This window comes from Diabrotica undecimpunctata, chromosome 7 (genome assembly GCF_040954645.1).
Source record: "Diabrotica undecimpunctata isolate CICGRU chromosome 7, icDiaUnde3, whole genome shotgun sequence".
Classification (NCBI taxonomy): Eukaryota; Metazoa; Arthropoda; class Insecta; order Coleoptera; family Chrysomelidae; genus Diabrotica; species Diabrotica undecimpunctata.
Window position 1 is genome coordinate 14,508,232 of NC_092809.1, and position 21,779 is coordinate 14,530,010.

Sequence of the window (21,779 nt, forward strand, 5' to 3'; positions counted from 1 at the left end):
CCCAAACTTCATTATTCCATGATACAAATCGTAAATAAAGCTAATATAAACGAAATCTTTCAAAATTTTCTTATATTTAGTCAAGTTCTTGCCGCTATTTTTTTCTGCTCTCTCTAGGCTTCAATTCTGTCTTAATAAGATCATAGTAATAACGGGCAACGGTGTAGTAGGGACACCGTTTACTGCTAAAAGAATAGCCATCTAGTGCTTCTTTAGCCATGTACTGTGGTAATAGAACAAAAGTACTCATAACTTATTTTAGAACTCTGTATTTAGTTCACTTAAAATCATTTTAACTAAGCCATGTCGGTATGCAACTAACATTACAGAACGTAGTCATTTGAGGTTTTATTTGTAAAATACATATATTTCTAAACTATAAATTACTTTCCTGATAAATCTTTTAAAACTAAAATTTTAAGTACTCTACAATCTTGGGTTTGAGAAGATTTTTAACTTGCGTGGGATTTCTTAAGAATCGCCTGATTGAATCAGAACAGGCGAATAGGGTTACGTTTTGTGCATTTCTTTAAATTTAATTGCATTAAAAGAATGCGGGGAATAATACCGTTCTGGTTTTGCTAAATCAGAATGTAAATAAGTATATGATTTCATATATCTTTTAAATGGATATGAGGTCTTTTAGAATCCACTTTTTTTAGTCCTAGAACGGACCGTTATAAGAAACAACGGTTGAAGCAACCGGCGATTTTAAATGTGTTACCTCGCGAAATCAATTTTTTAAACAAAATTTGTATCGACTCGACGGTAAAAATTCAGTATCTTTTGATCAGAGCATTAAATCTTAAAATGCGTTTTAAAGGAACGAATGCAGCTTGTTAGATTTCAATACGATTTCTCCGCTTTACCATTAATTTTATTTAACATATAAATCTGTCCCTTTTTTATTCTACAACACTGACCCATTATCTTCCCAGGTTGATCACTTCACCTACAGATTAGTGAAGAGTATTTGTCATAAGCTATCAGTTACAAACAGAGTATATACTAAAACAATTTTTAATTGAAGGTGATTACTTGGCAACATCGCACTTAACGAAGCTCTTAACGATAACTTTTCAACGAAATCATATTCCACTTATCAATTTTGCAGAGGCGTACCAAAAAAATTTAAATATTTATTTAAACATAAGTAATTACGTAAAAATTAAATCCTAAGACCGATAGTGTCAAAATTAAATCCTAAGAGCGGCCGTTAATGGGTTAATACTATATAAAGAATAAACTTGCCTCAAATTTACTTTACTTACCTCAAAACTATTTTAAAGTTAATAATAAAGTCTATTTAATAAATATATTCCCAAGAAATAGAAAACGCTACGCCTCTATGCACATATAAAATTTGGAACGAATAAACTTAAATTTCATATTTCTCTCATTCCCCTTCTTTCTAAGAACGTAACTATATATAGACCAGCAAAATATTAATAAGTTTACCGATCTTTCAAACTATTCAATGAACTTGTCTCACTATGCACTAGTGAATTGCACCAATTTATATTTTTACGGGGGCAAATTTTATGAAACTTATCTTACTTTTTCACTTATTTACATATGCGAAGCATACACAATAAAAATGACCCCGGTAAGAATTTACTGTTGATATTTTACATGGTTGCCGCTACCGTTTAGTTCAATTTGTAGATTAGTCACCTTTAATTGAAAACGTGTCCTCGTTTATATTGTTTATTACAATATTAAAAGAGTCGGGGCCAGCCCAACCCCCTGTTTTAGTCCTTTAGTTACCAGAAAGGAGTCTGTCAGTAGATCAGTAGGCTTTTGGAATATGTATCTTTTGTTTAATTGGCCTACTCAGAAGGAAAAATCATGAAAATTTCCATAAATAGTTGACGTCTTTAATCTTGAGCAGGCAACTTCTTGATGAAGGTTAATAAAGGTCAAAGTTAGGTACTGAGTATTAGAGAAAAGTGTCTTGCCGAGGAAGGCAGAAGAAAAAAAGAAAAAAAATGATCTAAAATTAAATATGAAAAATTATTACCTCTTTTTCCCTCAATTTCTTTCTGCAATCTATTCTTTCTTTAGCGGCTCTGTAAGCTCGTACAACATCATCCAATTCCTGTTCTTCTGTTTCCAAGATTACCTTCTTCTGCCGCTCAACTTCCAAAAGTTTTAGCATTTGTTGTCTTAGTTCTTCCTTTTTCTTTAATTTCTGAAACATATTTTTTGACAAAATAAAGAACTTGGTAGACTGGGGAACATAACAGAGTCACACTGATATAGGTTCCAGGTCATCGGGTAATATACAGCAATAAGAGAGCTGATGAAGGGAGCATCGCTCCACCCTCCCATTAGTACCTGAGTTGCGGTACGAACACCCGTCTGTTATCCCCCCGGGGCGGAAAAGTGAACGCAGGTCCAGGTTCGACCTCGCACGTGAACAGGTAGCCGCCGAGGAGCTCTCCTCTACCACTTTTAAGTCTCCCAAGGTGGGTGCGTGCCGTAACCCCACGCTCTTAATTGGGAAAGGGTGTATGAGGGACGCAGCATGTTCAACCTCACCTTGGTTCTGTGGAGTGAGAGTAGAGTGGTCCCACAAGAGGCTCGTCTTGGATACTAGGAGTGTAGACCGGTGACCGTAAAGCCGAAGATCCCTGCCTGCGTTTCTACAAACCCATCACCTAAAACGACGGCCCTCCACCTCTTCATTCCCTTCCATTACGCTTCCTGTTACGGCAGGCAGGGATAGCTTGCCCCGGCTGTATTCTCATCTCCGCTAGTCGGACGGTGACACCTGTATGCAATAAGGCTGTTGTATGGATACTTAGCTATTGACTCTTGGTAGATTCGAAATATAGGCAACTCGCAGACAGCTCGCAATAAGTCGGTCTTAAAATGAATATGACAAAAACAAAAACAATGACAAACACAGACGATCCCAGACGTATAATTATAAATGGCAGTGGGATAGAACAAGTCTACAAATATATCTACCTAGGCCAAATTCTAAAACTTTGCAAAGAGAACTAAAACTCAGTTGAATACTGAAGAACCGCAAAATACCTCAATACTTAAGGAGCAAAGTGTTCAACCAGTGTATCTTTCCTATCACGACATATGGATGTCAAATATGGACCCTAAGCAAGGCAAATATGAATAATCTATCTACAACAGAAAGGGCAATGGAAAGAGCAAGGTTAGGCATACGATTGTCAGATAAAAAGAGGAATGACTGGATAAGGCCAAAAATAAAAGTTAAGGATATCACAACAAAAATTGCCAAACTCAAATGGTGCTTCGTAAGTCACACTGCTACACAAAAAGATCAACGTTGGATCACCACAATACAACATTGGACTACAAAGGTAGACGACCAAGAGGAAGGCTACAGATGAGATGGGTAGATGACATAAAAAAATTGGAATAAATTGGAAGTATGTTGCTTAGGATAGAGACCGGTGGAAGGAGTTGGGAGAGGCCTATGTCCACAGATAAATGATAGAAGGCTAAAAAGAAGCTATTGCCTCTTTAGCAGAAAACCTGAAGCAGTCAACTACATTTTGCAAGGTACTAGATCGCAGGCGATGAACACTTTTTGGAGACTACCAGGTGATTTTAAAATCAAATTGAACCATCAACTAGAACTGTACACGCTGCTACCGGTAAAATAGAATAAATGGAAGATGTAAAATAAACCACTTGGCTGAATTACGACGGGTTTATAACAGATAGCTTTCGAAAAAATATATTTTTTAATAAGGAAAAGAGTTTTCTTTATTAAAATATCTGGATATATAAGAAAAACCAAAACTATTTAAATAATAAAATTTGAGATCTAAAAATGGGAATAAATATGGAAAACCTTACAATAATATTCGTTAAATAACTAAGATTTTATGTGCAAAAGACAATGTATCATGTGTCAAGTGCCATTTACCATTTCTAAACTCTTTTGTTCTATGCACTTCATTTCATTTGTTGCATCAGCATACTCTCTTTCTTCCCTTCTTCTTCTCTGATCTGCCCTTTCTTTTTCCTTCTTATTTTTTTCTTCTAACCTATAATCAAATTTATCATTAGTTTTTTTTTATTCCAATCATGGGAAAGTAAAATAAATGGAAAGTATTGAACCAACCCAAAAAGTTAATGAAAAATAAATACTTCACTGAAGGAATATACGAAATTGCAAAGAATTTAAAACAACGCAAACACATAAGACACGAAATATAAATCAATCGGCAGGAAGTTTACATAGCCATAAATTTGTCCAAAACATAAAATTACAATGCAAGATACCAGAGACATGGAGAAATCGAATGACGATATCTATTTTTATTTTATGTAAATTCTAATTTATGTAAATATTCTATTCAAAAATAAATATTCTAAATTATGTATATCTATTTATTTTTAAGCTTATAGTACGATAACATCTCATCAACTAAAACTAACCAATATCAGCGCAACTTATAAATACTAAAAAGTATTATTCCAGAACCATCCGGAGTAGTCCACCTCTATTTCCGCTTACATGAACGTCTCGCTCTGTACCACGGTTGTTACATCTCGAATATTCTGGTGTATGTGTCATTATTCGCAGATATGCAACCGTTATATGGGGTATATTATTTCGGTACACTGCTCCCTTCTTAGATCTGAGGTGCGATCAGCAACTCTATATGTAGGCCCAGGACGGCGTAATCTACAGGACTCTCCAGCTCTGCATACACCGGTCAGGAAGAAATAATAGTCTAGGGTCTTTCAAGGACCATCTCTTCAGGTTAATGCAACATATAGTAATTCGTACACCGGTTTCTCCGAAAATCACTTCAAGCATGCTTCTCACAATCTTCCAATTCAGATTTTCTAGTGCATGGCCTATCTTTGGTATAGCCATATGTTTTATGTCATAATTGCACACGATTTGCTTTAAATTAGTTAGAGCACGCCATATGTCCTTGTAGCTTGCCCTGTCTGTATAATACTTCCTGGTCACCATATACAGCAAATATCGTCTAATCGCAGCACTCTTTCAATTTTAGGCTGCTAATTTTTCAACTCGTCCAAGCGACCGAACTTCTTAGTGAAAACAGAAGATGTTCCAGTAGATATACTATATATGTCTGAGCACATCCCCTAAATCGCAACCCCTAAAATCGCAACCCCCGGTCGTAAGTTCCAAACGGCTTAACGTAGGATGACGTACGAGGGCTCGTTGGAAAGGGGATAAAAAATGGGGTTGAACGCAGTATGTGCCGTGCGCATCGGAGCATGCCAAAAGGTCTTTACGTCATATCTTTGTTTCTATTGGTCCGATCGTGACGTACGAGGGCTCGTTGGAACAGGGAGGAGACGGGGAATACTTTGACACAAAAAACAAAGATGGCAGCATTGCCAAATGGGCGCTAAAACGTATCTTCGTTGCTATTGGCCTGATTTTGACGTATGAGGTGTCAAATGAAAGCGTTGGTGACACAGAAGCCATGTCAACGTTCAGTATGAACATTCTTCTTCTTCTTCTTTTCCGTACAGTGCCTAAGAGAACGTGACATTCGACGTAGAACGTGACATTCGACGTAGAAGGTGAAATGTCACGCGAAATGACGTGACATTCGACGCAGGACGTGACATTCGACGTAGAACGTGAAATGACGTGACATTCGATGCAGAACGTGACATTTATGTTACATTCGACGCAGGACGTGACATTTATGTGACATTCGACGCAGAACGTGACATTTATGTAACAACGCGTCGCTTGACATAGGATCCTGGACACACATAAAAAGCATGGAAAACGAAAAGTCTACCTTGGACAGTGGAGTCCTGTGGTGGACATTTGAGTCAACCTTGGACGAATATTCAATACAAATTAAATGGGGCAATTCTCTGTTAGACATGATACAGTCTCGCTTGGACTGACCTATTCTAAATAAAATTGCAACGATTACCACATTCAAAAAGTGTTTTTTTATGAAATAAAATACCAAAATGTTACGTATTATTTATTAAAAATTATAATAGATCTAACAATTTTAAAATAGTTTCTCTTTGCAGTTCGGCCTTTTTATTTAAACCTAAATTCATTAGTTCAGCAATTATGTTACGTTTTTTAACCAGTTTTTCTTTGTATGATTTTCGTATCGCTATCCCACGTTCAGTTTTGTAAAATTTTCTTCTCTTTTCATTTGCTTCATCTTTTTTTCTAATACCTTCCTCACCTCTTTCACACTTGCAGGTTGATTTTACGTGTAGTTCATGCTCTGATGTATATTTTTCTAAATTGTTAACGCATCTGCTCGCTAGGGTAGAAATTTCATTACGTATACCTGCACAGAACTTTCCTCTCGAATGCAACCATTCTGATTTAAATACTCTTCTCTCGTAATGGGAGTGAGGTTTACCCAAAAGTCCATCTCCATCTCGACGAAGGGGTTTTTGACCATCAGCACAGGTTATGTATCTCAAAACACCAACACAATGGTCCAAACAAATAATTTCTCTAAAGGTAATTTTGGGATGTAGTCTTTTCCCTGAACGTTGTATTTTCTTCTTGTAAGCCAACATTGTGGATCCACCTGTAAAGTGAATTAATGCATGGAGGTGTTCGTGTGCAGTACTTTCGTCGTCTGCTACTAAATGACATCGGCAAATAGAATGCCATTTTACATTAGGAGCACATACTAGAAGAGAAAAGTCACTCTCATTTAAGATTAAATCATACCATTCTCTTGGTAACTCTTCGTAATTCTTTGCCATATCCTCTGGCGAAAGAGCATTAATGTCGTTGACACTCAAAAGAGCCAGATAGTCGCTTTTTGACAAAATAGACATATTTTAACTAAATGCTTAAGAACAAAAAACTGAACTCTCGAAACTGTCTCACTAGACTAAAAGAGTCCTTACGAAGTCGTTAAATTTATCTACCAGTACAGCTTCCCCCACCCTAATTGATTATTTCACGCATGCGCCATTAACACGGTCAAAGGTCAAAGTGTGCCTTAAGATGGTAAATGTATTAGGTTAGATTGTCTCTGTGTGTCTCTGCACATCTCTGCGTACCTCTGCCTACGTGTCACAGATGACTCTGTGTGCCTCTGCACGTCTCTGAGTACCTTTGTCTACGTGTACGTTTTTACGTGACGTGTGACGTTTTTACGTAACGTGTGACGTTTTTCAGGTGGTACAACTTTGAACCAGTGTTTACCCATCGTTCGGTTTATCTTATCGATCATTCCATCTGATTGGGAATGCAGGGGTGTCGTTCTGGTCTTATTGACACCGATCAATTTACAAACATTTTGGAAGAAAATTGACTAGAAATTTCGCCCTTGGTCGGGGTGGTCCTCCAAGGGAACACCAAATCGGCTGAAGAATTCTTTAACCAGTACCTCTGCATCTGGGCTCGCGTCTCTTCGGCATCTACTTTCCGTACGATTTCCTCCAGAAGTTTATCGTTTTGTTTGTCGGCTTCTTCAGAGGTTCGTATTCGATAGCTTCGTGAAGCTTGACCAGCTGTTTCGTGATCCAGGGCAATGGCGAGTGCTTAATCTAAAACATTCGGTTTTGCTAGTCATAAAGCTTTTTGTAGTTCACTGTCTCTCACCCATTGACGAAGGTTTCTACAGCAATTTGGTCCAATATGTTGCCTGACTCGCTCTGTACCACGGTCGCTACATCTCGAATACTCTGGTGTGCGGGTTATCATTCGCAGAGATGAAAACGTTATATGGGGTACGTTATTTCGTTACAATATGTTCAAAAAAAAGGAGACAAAGAAGATTCTGACAACTATAGGGATATAAATCTACTAATCACCGCACTTAAGATTACTACAAAAGTTCTAATAAACAGAATCCATAAATTTATAACACTATTAGACGAACAACAGGGATTCAGATCAGGAAAATTGTGCGAGGACGCCGTGTTTGTACGACAAATCACAGAAAAGGCTATTGAGAGTTAGCCTTACAAAGGATTTCGATCTCATCTACGTTAGAGATGTCTTAGATTTATTATATAAAATATATATTTCAACCAATATTCTGAAATCCATCGAAAATATCTTCTTAATCGAATGCAGTCAAAGATAAAGGAAAAACTAACACAGCATATACCGGAAACAGACATGGAACGAATACATTAACAGAATGGCAGAAGACAGGATAGTAAGAATTGCACAAAACAAATCACCAGATGGTCGAAGATGTATTGGAATACCAAGGAAGATATGGAGTGATAATTTAAACAATGCAGGAGGCTATTATCGAAGAAGAAACATGCCTTACGAGCCTACATGAAAAGGAAAAAGAAGAATAAGACAAAAATAGAAAAAAAATACTTTTGTTTTCAAGTGACAGTTTTGTCTCCAAAATTTAACAAGCTCAATTTGCAAATATAAGAGTATAAAGGCTATTATTTTTTAACAACAATTAAAATATATTAATTTACTTACTCTTTTCTAAAGTATTCTCCCATTTCCAGTTTCTTTTTCTTCTCGTTTTCTATATGTTCTTTATCCTCTTCAGCGGCCTCTCTTGCTACTTGTCGAACATTCTCAACTTCCTGTGCATACTCCTCCTCTTCGTGTTCCTTTAAAAATTGTTTAAATTCCCTCTGTTTTTCTCGCTCGTAGAAAACTTCACTCATTATGAAGGCACTGGTTAATTGTTTGGCATTCCCTGTATTTAAAAATCAATAAGTTTATTTATGTTTAATATATTTTTAATTTACACAGTGTTGGGAAAAAGTATGAAACTAAGGAAATATCTTTGAAACGAAAAAGACGATATTCCTGAAACTTTGCAATCAAGTACAATGTCACATAACTCATCTGATGCCATATTTTTGTTACCCTACATTACAACACGTGTTTGGTAGAATAAATTTGTTGAAACTAATGTTCAAAATGCGCGTCGTTTGCCGCCTGACAATGTGCAAGCTTATTATTGAATTCGTGAGTCATTCTTTCCGATATTTCTCCACGTATTAGTTGACATTATATAATAATTGTTTGTCTAAAATTCTGTAAGCATGTTGGTCGCCTGATGTAAACAGGTGACTTAAGATAAGCCCAAAGAAAAAAATCTAACAAGTTAGGTTAACCTGGTCTGTATATTATTCAATTAAATATTATACAAGTAGACTAAAAACCGACATTCTGAAGCTCTGTAACTCAGAAATAATTATTTCTGAGTCTTAGGGGCAATAAGAGATTTTGATCAGCATGGCCAAGGCTACCTCTCAGTATAGTTTTAGCCAATTTAACTGAAACCACTTTTACATAAGAAAAGTGCCGGGTTTCTTTTTGACCATCGCAGTTGTATAAACGTTGCAATGTTTTAGTAACTGTTAAACGTGAATATGGGATTTTTTTCAGGATGCAAACCAATAAAAATATTCTTCATGAGTTCTAACAAGATCACCATAACTGATCATCAATAATGTTTCATTACGATCTTTTTCAATTAAATGAACCATTTTAATCTACAATTTTCATGAATACCGTCTTTTTCGTTTCAAAGATATTTTCTTGGTTCCATAGTTTATCCCAACCCTGTATAAAGTAAAAATATAAACTGGTTAAATATAGTCTAGTGTGAAGGTTAAAGTAGTGGTTAAAATCATACACAATATTTTATAATATTCTTATTCATACTTTTCAGGTTTCTTCAGTACAAATTGTATATAATGTTGCATAACTAGTAGATAACGAGTGAACACGAGTAAGGTGTTTTAAGAAAAGTTCAGGCAAGTGACTATTTAATCCATTCTTCGTTGATTTTTTTAATGTAAAGCGAAATACTTTATATTTGCTCTGAAACCTTTGATTGTGTAATAACTTGCTTCTATTGTGTAAATTGCCAGTATATTCTGCTTTAAAATTCCTTAGGGTGATATTCATATTTTACTTTTGAAACCATTCCTAGTTCCTGTTTTATTCTTACGTACTGGTGTCCAAACTGATATTCCAAGGTAGGTATATGTTTTTTATTTGCGGAATGCGGCAATAATACACTGACCAAATTGTTCTAAATGGTCCGCATATAGGTACACTTGCGAGAAAAAAATCGATTCAAATTTTTTATATTTTTTAACTACGCTGTTTGGCCAGTGTGTATCCACGTATATGTGAAATTAACAGTAAAATATCGTGAATAAAAATAATTTTTATTGCAATAACACCAATATTTATAAAGTTATTAAGTAAAGAACATAACAAAGATGATGTGAGAGTCAGAAGGGGAGTAGAATGTGGAACTGACCATAAACTACTGATAGCAAAAATGGACATTAATTGGAAACATAAAAAGACCCCCTCTACAGAAGAACCGTTGAACACTATAAGAGAAAAACAATACAGAGGAATAAGCGTAATAATCATCAATGGGAAGATACTGCGAGAAAAGATAAAAGTCAAAATCGGGGAAGATCAGGCAGGCTTCACGGTAGGAAGATCATGCATAGACCAGATATACACACTGGAACAACTGTTGGAAAAAAAGGAAGCAAAAAATAGAGATATACATTTGGCATTTGTGGACCTGAGAAAGGCGTCTGACTCTGTATCAAGGTCAGAACTATGGGAGGCAATGTACAAATTAGAAATACAGACGGAACTTATAGAAGCTACAATAGCTCTGTATAAAGAAAATAAAGTGTCCATTAAAATGGAAACAAGAATCATAGGAGACTTCACCACAAAAAAAGGCTCCTGCAGGGTTGTCCCACATCTCCAACCCTATTCAAAATATACTTAGATAAAGCCTTCACTACATGGAAAAGAAAATGCGAAGGCATGGGAGTTCCGATACGAAACGAATACCTATATACGTTATGATTTGCAGACGATCAAGTAGTGATTGCACAAGACCAAGAAGACCTCAGTTACATGATAAAGAAACTACAAGAAGAATATATCAAGGCTGGCCTAGATATTAACCTCACGAAAACAGAGTACCTATTTACAAGTGAAGAAGACATAGAAGATCTACAGATTGACGACAACGTGACAATCAAAGGAAAGGATAAATTCAAATACTTGGGGTTTATAACCACGAAAAATGCAACAACAGAGGAAGAAATTAAGCAAAGATTAGGACAAACAAGAACAGCAATCCGACAACCTAACTCCCAATTAACCTAAATGGTGGGATAGACACCTAAATACGAAGACAAAAACACAGATTTATAAAACATTAGTGGAAATTGGATTATAAACAAGAAAAACATCAGTAAGATAGTAGCACCAGAGATGGAATGCCTGCGAAGATGCAGCAGAGTAACAAGACTGGATAGGAGAAGTAATGACGAAATAAAGCAAAGAACATCAATAGAAACAGACATACAACATAGTATATAGAACAATGTATGGACATGTAAGTGGTATGGACATGTAAGAAGAACTAGCGACAGCAGATGGATAAAGAGAATAATCGAATAAAGCTCCATAGGAAGGAGGAAAAGAGGACGATCTCGAAGATCCTGGAGGAACGAAGTAGACGACGCCATGAGTAAGAGAGGCCTAAACGATGGAGAATGGGACAACAGAGAGAGATGCAAAATTAACATAAAAAGTCAAAATTAATAGTTGTATTACACTTTTCATACGATCTTTATTAAGTCTTTATTACGTTTCTGACTGACTTCTGAGGAATCGCTTCCCACTCTTTATCTAATGCAGTTTTTAGCTCAGCTACTGTCGCTGGTGCTGAATCACGGACCCGAACACTGCGTTTAAGTTCATCCCGAAGGTGCTCGATAGGATTCATATCCGGACTTATTGGAGTCCAGTCCATTGTTGTTATATTGGTGTTGGTCAGGTCATCTTTCGTAATTCGCGTTGTGTGAGAACAAGCGTTATCAGGCATTAGCATGAAACCGTCGCCTATGTAGCCGACGTAAGGAACAATATGGTGTTGGAGAATATCCGTAATATAACGATCCGCTGTCAAACCCCCTCCGTGCCCACCACCGGGCACGAACAGAAGCTCTTTTTTCTAAAAATAACATCCCAAAACATACAAAAACCACCTTCATAGCTTACTGTTTCGACATTGTAGTACTGCAGTAGTGGACAAATCGTTTTTCGGGCCTCCCATAGACGCGTCGTCTTCCACTTTCAATCGAAAATTAAAATCAAAAAACAAAATGGAGAAAATTTAAGGAAAAAGTTCAAAAAACCGATTTTTTTTACCAAATATTTCATGTCAAAATTAATGTTTTGTCTTTATATTCTAAAAAGTGATTAATTGTCTTGTAAGGGCCTTTTCTTTAAGTAAGGCTGAGAATTAGTATCCGCCATCATGTTTTTGAGACGTTATCTGTGGCGCCTTCTAGAAAACCCCCTAGAACCTTCCTTTTATTTCATGTTCGTAACTAATAATGGAACCGTAGAATTTTTTTTTTGAAACTATGCATTTTTTTGCTTTCTTATCTGTACTAGTACCATGAAAAGAGCTGATTTACCTTTATTCATAAAAATATTTCTATTTGCTTTTTCCACGAATGCTTGACGTATTTCTTCCTGCTCCTTGCGTAGTTCATGAAACTTCCTGGCTCTTTCTGCTTTCTCATTTTCTATCGCCTTGGCACGTTCCTCATCCTTCCGTTTTCTTATATTCTAAAAATACAAAAATTCATTAAAAACTATAACTGAAGAGTCAAGAATACATTCAAGATGTAGAAAAAAGCGATGACGGATTAATTTCGCCGTAAGCAAGTAAGCAATAGTACTTAAAAAAAAACAGTAAAATATGTGTATAAGATGAAAGGCAACCGTAAATACGTATTTCTGACTATTTGGTCGTCATCAGTACGGTACAGTCAAGATAGAAAAGGAGCATGTTAACTTAAGAAAGGATCACTACAGGAGCAGTGCGACCAATTTGTGGCCAATCATATTAGAAGACTCTGAGGCTTCTAGAGCAACAACTAACACATCCACGGCTACCTGAGGAAAGGAATGTCAAAAGTTTAGAATATTTCAAACAACAAGAAAATATTAATGCGAGTTTATAGGAAAATAAAGGTAGAAAGTACCATAGCTGGTCATGGTCATATAATATAAGTCAGAAAAAATAAATCATTAGTTTGATCATGAGTGTGAACAGGCCACAAATAGAAAGAACGCAGCATATCAAAAAACCATCAACGCAGGTTGTACACGGAGAAAAAAAGAAGAGTTTAGACATCTTAGAAGAGAGGAAAAACGTATCCATCAACGTAAGAAGAGGGAATACGAACAGAACACTTCTAATAATTTAGGATTGAAACTGTAATAAATCTAATAAACCACTCTAATAGATTGTCACCACTCTAATAAATGCTGTCACCATTGTAGAAGACGTCTGTCTCAATATCCTTATCAATGCATCTACAATTCTTAGCTGCGAGCCTGCGAGCGGGGCAAGGCTTACTGGTTCCACTAGCCTGGACTGACTGGTTCCGCCCTCGCGGATTTACAAGAGGGTAGGGAGATTTTGGGAGAAAGGGGATTAAGGACTTCTCGGTCTCAGGTCCTGCAAAGAGTGAGAGGCTATGGGCTTACGTTAGAAGCTGGAGCACTGCATAAGCGAAAATGTGTATCTCTTCTAGTCTCTACCTGTAACGACCGGGAATAACAAAAAAAAAACAAATTTCGAGTTTACAATGTATTAAATAGACTGTATATTACAAAATATTAGTTATGACCAATAATGTTTCGATCAGGCGCGAAGGGAGACGAGAAGAGACAAAGCAAGGAATTAAAGGGCGGACAATTCCGTATATTAGATATACCTTGGGTTAGTATATAGATCTTAGTTACCTTCGCGTATTTAGGCTCTAGCTAATGAATACGCCTCCAGTCCTACAGGGATTCGAGATCCGTCGGTTTTAAGAAGTCAAAACGGCGCGCTATCGCGAACTTTCGAATCTCCAGATACCGGCACTTCTACTTCACACTATCCCGTCGAGTTAAATAGCGCGCTCACTGGCTGCGTATCGTCCGATCTCCCGTACTTCTTGCGTGGGGCGCTCTAGAGTGCCAACTTCCCACTAGTTACCGCTAGCCCCCTTGTTCGGTTTTTTATGAGCCCGTATTCTCAATTTTCAGTCGTGGTACCAAGGTCGCGGTATTGTTTTTTTGCTGACTGAGTCCCTGTGTTATTTTTCAGCGGAGGTCTATGTTTTTTAAACGTGATTTAAACAACCGTGGTGGCCTGATATTTGAGACTCGTGTAATATATTTAAACTGGGTCGAGTTTTCAATCGTTGTTTAATGTAAAATGTTTACATTAAATATGTTACGTACTAGCTATGAATTTATTTGTTCTTTAATCAATTTGGAATATGTAATAATTACTTAAATAATTATTACTCTTTACTAGGCTAATTACCCCTTAATTTTTCCTTCTTTATTTCCTTGCTATGTTTACATTACACACTCTCAATGAGATATAAAGTTGATTTGTTAAAAATGAAACGAGAAAATACTTAAATAATACCTTAAATAATAGCAGTCGAGAATTTAAACCACGTTTAAAAATTTGTAAAGACACTAACGGTGTTCACACTAACGGAAATTCTACATGATAAAAACTCAGTTCTTAACGGATAAGCACAAAATTTCAGCGAACATCTAAATATAAACGATATTGAAGGAGGTTACGACATGGAAAATCAACAAAATCTACAACGTCAACTACACAGTGAAGACCCAACAAGAGACGAAGTGTCAAATGCCTTTCTAAAACTCAAAGACAATAAAGCCCAGGAATCGATGAAATATGTTCGGAAATGTATAAAAAAGGTGCTGATCAACTTTTTGCAGCAATCCATAAACTAATACTACTTACGTGGCAGAATGAATTGGTACCAGAAGAGTGGCTAAAGGGAATATATCCGTTGCATACAAAGGGTGATCAACTGGAGTGTAAGAACCAGTAGCGCACCTAGAATTTGCCTCTGGGGCGGTTTTGGTTGGTTACCGAAATTTTTTTTATGATGCTACCTCCATTTTGAGTCCTTACAATGTGTGAGTAAAAGTGCCGGAATAGGGCCCTGGGGGTTACCCCCCAAACCCCCTCCCCGGGTGCGCCACTGGTAAGAACTATAGAGATATTACTCTGTATAAAACCTTCGGCAATGTATTGTTTGACAGACTTAAATATTTTACAAAGGATATTCTTGGTCAATATAACATAGATACACACCATCTCTTCGTCGACTTCAAAACAGCCTATGACAGTGTGAAAAGAACTGCATTATAAAATGCAATGATAGACTTTGGGATCCCACCTAAGTTAGTTAAGTTGACCCAAGTAACAATGCAAAACGTAAGGAGAAAACTCTACGTTCTTTCACATTAATAATGGTCTGAGACAGGGGGTCGCGCTGGCGTGTCTCCTCTTTAATATTGCCTTGGAAAAGGCAATCAGACAATTAAATAATAAAATGAATGGAACTATTTATAATAAATCGAGGCAAATTCTCGCATTCGCCCGACGACATAGTTATAGTGGGAAGAAGTATGGGAGACACGGTGCAGTGTTTTACAAGGCTTGCGGACGCGGCAAGTGAATTTGGACTTGTGGTAAACGAGGAAAAAACCAAATATATGTTGGTTTCTAAACACCCTCGAAATATCCAACAGAGAATTCAAATTAATAACGAACCTTTGAGCAAATCAAAGAATTTACATATCTTGGATCGCTAGTAAACGCAACAAACAAGACAAGCGACGAAATAAAAAGACGTATAGCAATAGCAAACAAAACTGTTTACGGTCTCCAGAAACACATAAAAAATAAAAATATAAAACGTGCAGTAAAGCTCAATATATACAAAACCTTAATAAGACCGGTTTTGATATATGGGCCTGAAACGTGGACCTTATCTCAAAATGATGAAATACTTCTTGGTATTCTTGAAAGAAAAGTTCTTAGCAAGATTTTTGAGGCCGTAAATGAAAATGGGCTATGGCGTCGAAGATACATCTTTGAACTATATCAGTTATACACCGATCCAGATATTGTGAAATTTGTTAAAGTGCAGAGACTTAGATGGGCTGGACACATTGCTAGGGTGTCAGATCACGAATACACGAAGAGATTAACATTTTCAAAACCAGAGAGCACAAGAAACAGAGGACGACCACGAAGGAGTTGGATTGATGATGTGGAAGAAGACCTACAAATCCTAAGGGTCAAAAGATAGGGGAAAGTTGACAGGAATCGTCAGGAGTGGCGACTTCTTTGTGAACAGGCCAAGATTCACAACGGATTGTCGAGCCACTTATGATAATGAATAGTAAAATAAAGGAAACAACAGAAAAATTAAACAGATGGGCGGAATATTTCGAGGATCTATTAAATACAGACCAACAAGAGGATCTTGGTGGAAATGAGAATTGGCAAGAAGATGAAGAAGGGACGTTAAAGAAATAATAAGAGACCTATGAAATAACAAAAGTGCAGGAGAAAGTGGTATCCCAGCTGAGATTTTTAAGGAAGGTGGCGAAAGATTGAAGGAAAGTACATTTCACTTGACACTAATAATTTGGCAAAAGGAAGAAATGCCGAAACAATGGAGTAGTACTCTTATTTCCCTATCTATAAAAAAGGAGACAAAACGGAGTGCGAAAACTATAGATGTATAGCACTATTATTAGAAGTAGTCTATAAAATACTTGAAAAAATTATTAGAAAAAGATTAACAAAATATGATAACAAAGTGATTGGAGAATACCAGGGAGGTTATAGATCGGAAAGAACAACTACTGATCAAATAAGTACCTATGTTAAAATTAATACAAAATAATAGCTACGAACAAAACTTAGGATTACATATACTGTTTATCGATTTTAAACAAGCATATGACTCTAAATCAAACGATGCTATATGAGGCCATGAAAACATTAGAAATACCAGAAAAGCTTATAAGGCTAGTGAGAATGATGCTTATGAACATGATGAATAGTGTTACGATAAAATTATGATTCATATTTAACTGTAAAGATTATATTTCTAATTCTATTCCACTCAAGTCTTTTCTAGATCATACACCAGCCGGCAGAAACCCCAGGTAATAACCGACAGGTCTCCTACGATTCGAAGTTTCCAGAAGAAGGTCGAATGAAAAACCAGTCCGGGTGACCTTCTCGTCTGTTCGAAGGGAATCGCCGGAATTCTAGTCTAACGGCTGTTTTGATATATATAGCAAAATTTTAATTGTTGAAGGCAGTCTGAAAAATAATATCGCGTCGACTTTCGAATTCTAACGGGGAAATAAATATTGTAGATAAATAATATAAATTAAAGTAGTTGTGATAAGTGTAAGAATATTGTATATATAAATTAAATAAAGACTTTAAACTTGTAAGTGTTATAAATGTAGAACTTTTTATAATAAAAAAAGACAATAAATTAGATTAATAAAAACATTTCAATAGAGTAACAATGAAAGGAATCTTTTCAAAATAGTTCTCAGTGAATAGATGTTTAAAACAAGGGGATCCGCTATCAACGAATTTATTTAACCTAGTATTAGAACAAATCGTAAGAAGATCAAATATAAGCACAAACAGGACTATTTTCAATAGCAGGGAACAGTGCATAACGTACGCGGATGATCTGTTAATACTAGCGAGAACAAAAAAACATTTAGAAAAAGTTTTCCAGAAATTTGAAGAAGAAGTAAAAAGATACGGATTAATAATAAACCAAGCTAAAACGCAATATATGGAAATGAGAGGAGACATAACAAATATATCAAAATGAAAGGAGCAGAGACTGTCTATAGTTTTGAAGAAGTGTCAGAATTTGAATTCTTCTTCTTTAAGTTCCATCTTCTATCGAAGGTTGGAAATCATCATGGCTATGCGGACTCTGTTGACCGCCTCTTTAAAAAGTTCTGCACTACTGCATTCAAACCAGTCCCTTAAGTTCTCAAGCCAGGATATTCTTCGTCTTCCCACAATTCGCTTTCCTCGGATTTTGCCTTGCATAATAAGTTGTAATAATGCGTATTTTTGCCCTGTCATTACATGTCCTAAGTACTCAAGTTTTCGTCTTTTGATAGTTAATATTATTTCCGCCTCATTTCCTATCCTTCTAGTTACTTCCACATTTGACATTCTTTGAATCCATGATATTCGTAGGATTCTTCTGTAACACCAAAATTCAACGGCCAACTTATTCAGATGGACTTGTTTTAGTGTCCACGCTTCCAAGCCATAAAGAAGAGTAGAGAATTTGAATACTTAGGAGTAACCATAACGAACACGGGAAAACAAGAAAAAGAGATAGACAAAAGGTTAATGAAGGGAAGCAGAGCGATAGGGTCACTAAGTACATAACTGAAAGCAAAAAATGGAACAGCTAAACTGCGAGTCTACGAGACAGTAATCAGACCCACAGTGGCGTATGCCAGTGAAACGTGGATTATGAACGTGCTCAGAAAAATCTTCGGAGATATAAAGACCGCAGAGAATATTTGGAGAAGAATGAATAAAGAAATAATGAGGATGTATGGAAAACCAACAATTACGGTAAAAATACGAGCCCAAAGAGCTGGATAGCTTGGTCACATTATACGAATGCCAGAAAATCAAAATGATTAAAACAAACAAACTAAAGGAGGGAGAAATGCGGAAAAAAGAAGAGGACGTCCAAAGAAAAAGTGGTTGGAAGCAGTAAAGCACGACTTGTCAGAAATAGGCGTGAGAAATTAGAGAGAGAAAGCAAGAGACCGGAAAAAGAGGGAAATAACCAAGTTTTAACCAAGTGCACACATATCTTTCATTCCGTGACAATAAAACAGATAAGTACATATTAACAATAATGTGAAAAATTACTTACCTCTAAAGAATTCGCCCAATTTTTAATCATGTCCTTAGATCCATCGTTCAAATACGCTTTATGTCTCTCTTCTTTTTCTAATACTTCTCTAGCCAGCTTTTTTCTATCTAAATGTGTATTAATTTTCTTCCAAGCACCTCCCGTTATATGCAAAGCGTGGGTCCTATCAGAAATTTTGGTGTTTTCTGGGTTCTGTCCTTGAAAGTAGTGATATCTCGTTTCCATTTGTTGTGCCATTCTTATACGTTAAATAAATTATTATAAACAAAACTTTTTTATCATTTGACAACTGCACTTTAACCCTTCAAAATTTATGAATACTCAACTTTTGAGGAATCGATACGGATTGAGTTACCTAGAAACCGATTTATCAATATTTTGTTCAGCCTATTTGCTCCGTGCGTGACCATGGTAGGGGTACCTTGAAACGATGCCAGCGTGCGTAGCGGCGAAATATGACAAAATTGGACACTATCTTTTTACGCATAAATTTTATCAAAAATGTGTGCAAATACATACGTATTTAGTTGTGCTAATAATAGCAAAAATAGTAAGTGTAGTTTTTATAGGTTTCCAAAGATTACATATAAATTAGAGAAAAGAAAAAGATGGATCCGTGCTATTAATATGAAAAAGGAAATATCACGTAAACTCATTTTTATGCAATTGAAATATTTAAATAATTTACCTTAAATGATATTTTATAAGGCTTCAAGCTAACTGCAGAGTGCCTGATGACTTTAGCTTTTATATCATAACTTTTACTATTACTGTTTTTAATTATATGCTCTTTCACGTGAAAAACTTGATTTGCCAGTACTAGATTTTTAAGTTTTCTTTTCCGTTTGGGCTTAAAAAGATATATTATGATGAATTTTGAGAAACCCAGTTTTTAATACAACATTTATTTTGTACATAAACTGAAAAAATATAATTAAAAAGTTAATTATTAATAATTGTCAATTTCGCCTGTATTTAACAATGTCAAACATATGTCATTAATATCATATGTTTAACCTGAAAATTGGTAGGTCCAAAACTACTAAATTGGTGTAATATTTAAGCACAATCTAAATTGGTCAGACCAAATAGATAACATGATTAATAAAGCCCAAAAGGGCATTAATATAATACGTGCTCTTTGTAGAGTATGGTGGGGATCAGACCCAAGAACACTAAAATTAATTATATAATGGCTTGATACAATCACAATTAGATTATGGCGCTAGTATAATTAATAACTTCTCTCAACAAAATTTTATGAAATTAAACCGAATACAATTCCAAGCTTTGAGAACAACACATGGGATGATGAAATCTACTCCCACTAATGTCATTTTAGCAGAAAGTGCAACTATCGATCTACACCATAGATTTAAATGGATTGCCACGAAATACATAGCAAAGATTAGCACAACTCCAAATCACTCATTATTATATATGCTTCTAGACTTAAAAAAATATCATGGTTATCAACAAGGATATTGGAAGGGAAAAAATCCAACATATTTGATTGACGCTCTAACAGAAGTTAAAAAGTTTTTACCATCAATGAACACAAGTGACATACCAGCCTGCTACTCAAATGAATATGATATCTACACTTATAATGTACCAATTATAAAAACATTATTAAAAAAAAATAGTTCCCATAACCTTTGGGAATATTACAATTTTGTAAATTCGTATTACTATAATTACATACAAATATTTACAGATGCTTCAAAAAAACAAAAAAATCAAAACCTTGAGGAAGCCAAAACGGGCATAGGAATACACATACCTAGTATAAATTATTCCTTTTCTGAAAAAATTCCTTCACTTATTAATATCTGTACAGCAGAAATAATAGCTATTCAAAAGGGTCTAATGATTTGTGAGGAAAAAAGTTTTGATAAAGCTATAATATTTACGGACTCAAAGAGCGCTATCATCATTCAATCTTCGCTTATCCACTGCTAGACATAGATCTCCCTCATAATTTTCCATCTATTTCGATCTTGTGCCTCTTGCATCCAATTCCTATGACAACGTTTTAGATCGTCAGTCCAACGTGTTGGTGGACGACCTCTACTTCGGTAGGCATCATCTCTTGGTCTACATTCCAGTATCCGCTTTGTCCATCTATTGTCTGTCATTTGAGCCACGTGGCCTGCCCAGTTCCATTTTAGTGTTGCTACTCTCTCTACTGCATCAGCCACTCCTGTTCTTTGTCGTAGCTGGCGATTTGGGATCTTGTCTCGTAGTGAAACGCCCAACATAGCACGCTCCATCGCCCTTTGACACACACGGATCTTTTGAACTGTTCTCCTTGTCATGGTCATGGTTTCTTTTAAGGCATATTGGTATATCAGACGATTTGAAAATATGGTTTAGCTTGCCGAAGGCTGCCCAAGTCAGTCTTATACGACGGAGAAGCTCAACGGTTTGGTTATCTTTTCCTATACGAATCTCATGACCTAGGTATTTATAGGCCATTACCTGGTCTATGGATCTTGTTCCTACGCATATATCTTCGCTGACTACAAGATTTGTCATCATCTGGGATTTAGATATATTTATTTTCAATCCCCCTTCTAGCGAGGAAAGGTAGAGCTGATTTAAAAGTTCTTTGGCCTCATCTATCCTATCAGCTATTAGTACAATATCATCTGCAAACCTTAGATGGCTAAGCTTTTCTCCGTTTATGTTTATGCCCTTGTCGGTCAGTTTTGCCCTTTTACATATATATTCCAAAAGCGTAGTGAACAGTTTCGGCGATATGGTGTCCCCCTGGCGTAAAGAGCGCTATAGACAACATTAATAACAATATGATAACTGCAACAAAAGATTACAGAGTCTTGCAAGTTAAAAAGAAACTATACTATTTAAATAAATATGGGAAAGATATTAGATTATGTTGGATTCCTGGACATAATGATATCAAGGGAAATGAAATAGCTGACAAACTGGCAAAGATT

General features: G+C 36.0%; 1 protein-coding gene across 1 annotated transcript in view; it reads right to left on the bottom strand.

Moving 5' to 3' along the window:
* LOC140446193 (uncharacterized) overlaps positions 1-19,149 on the bottom strand; it is a 29,119-nt gene extending 9,970 nt beyond the window's left edge. Inside the window, exons 1-5 of the mRNA XM_072538732.1 lie at positions 18,820-19,149; positions 12,448-12,601; positions 8,435-8,660; positions 3,917-4,037; positions 2,021-2,191 (exon numbers count right to left, since the gene is read on the bottom strand). Of these exons, the coding sequence (XP_072394833.1) occupies positions 2,021-2,191; positions 3,917-4,037; positions 8,435-8,660; positions 12,448-12,601; positions 18,820-19,056 (909 nt within the window). The 5' untranslated portion in view covers positions 19,057-19,149. The remainder of the gene's footprint in view (positions 1-2,020; positions 2,192-3,916; positions 4,038-8,434; positions 8,661-12,447; positions 12,602-18,819) is intronic.
* Between the last annotated feature and the right edge of the window lie 2,630 nt (positions 19,150-21,779).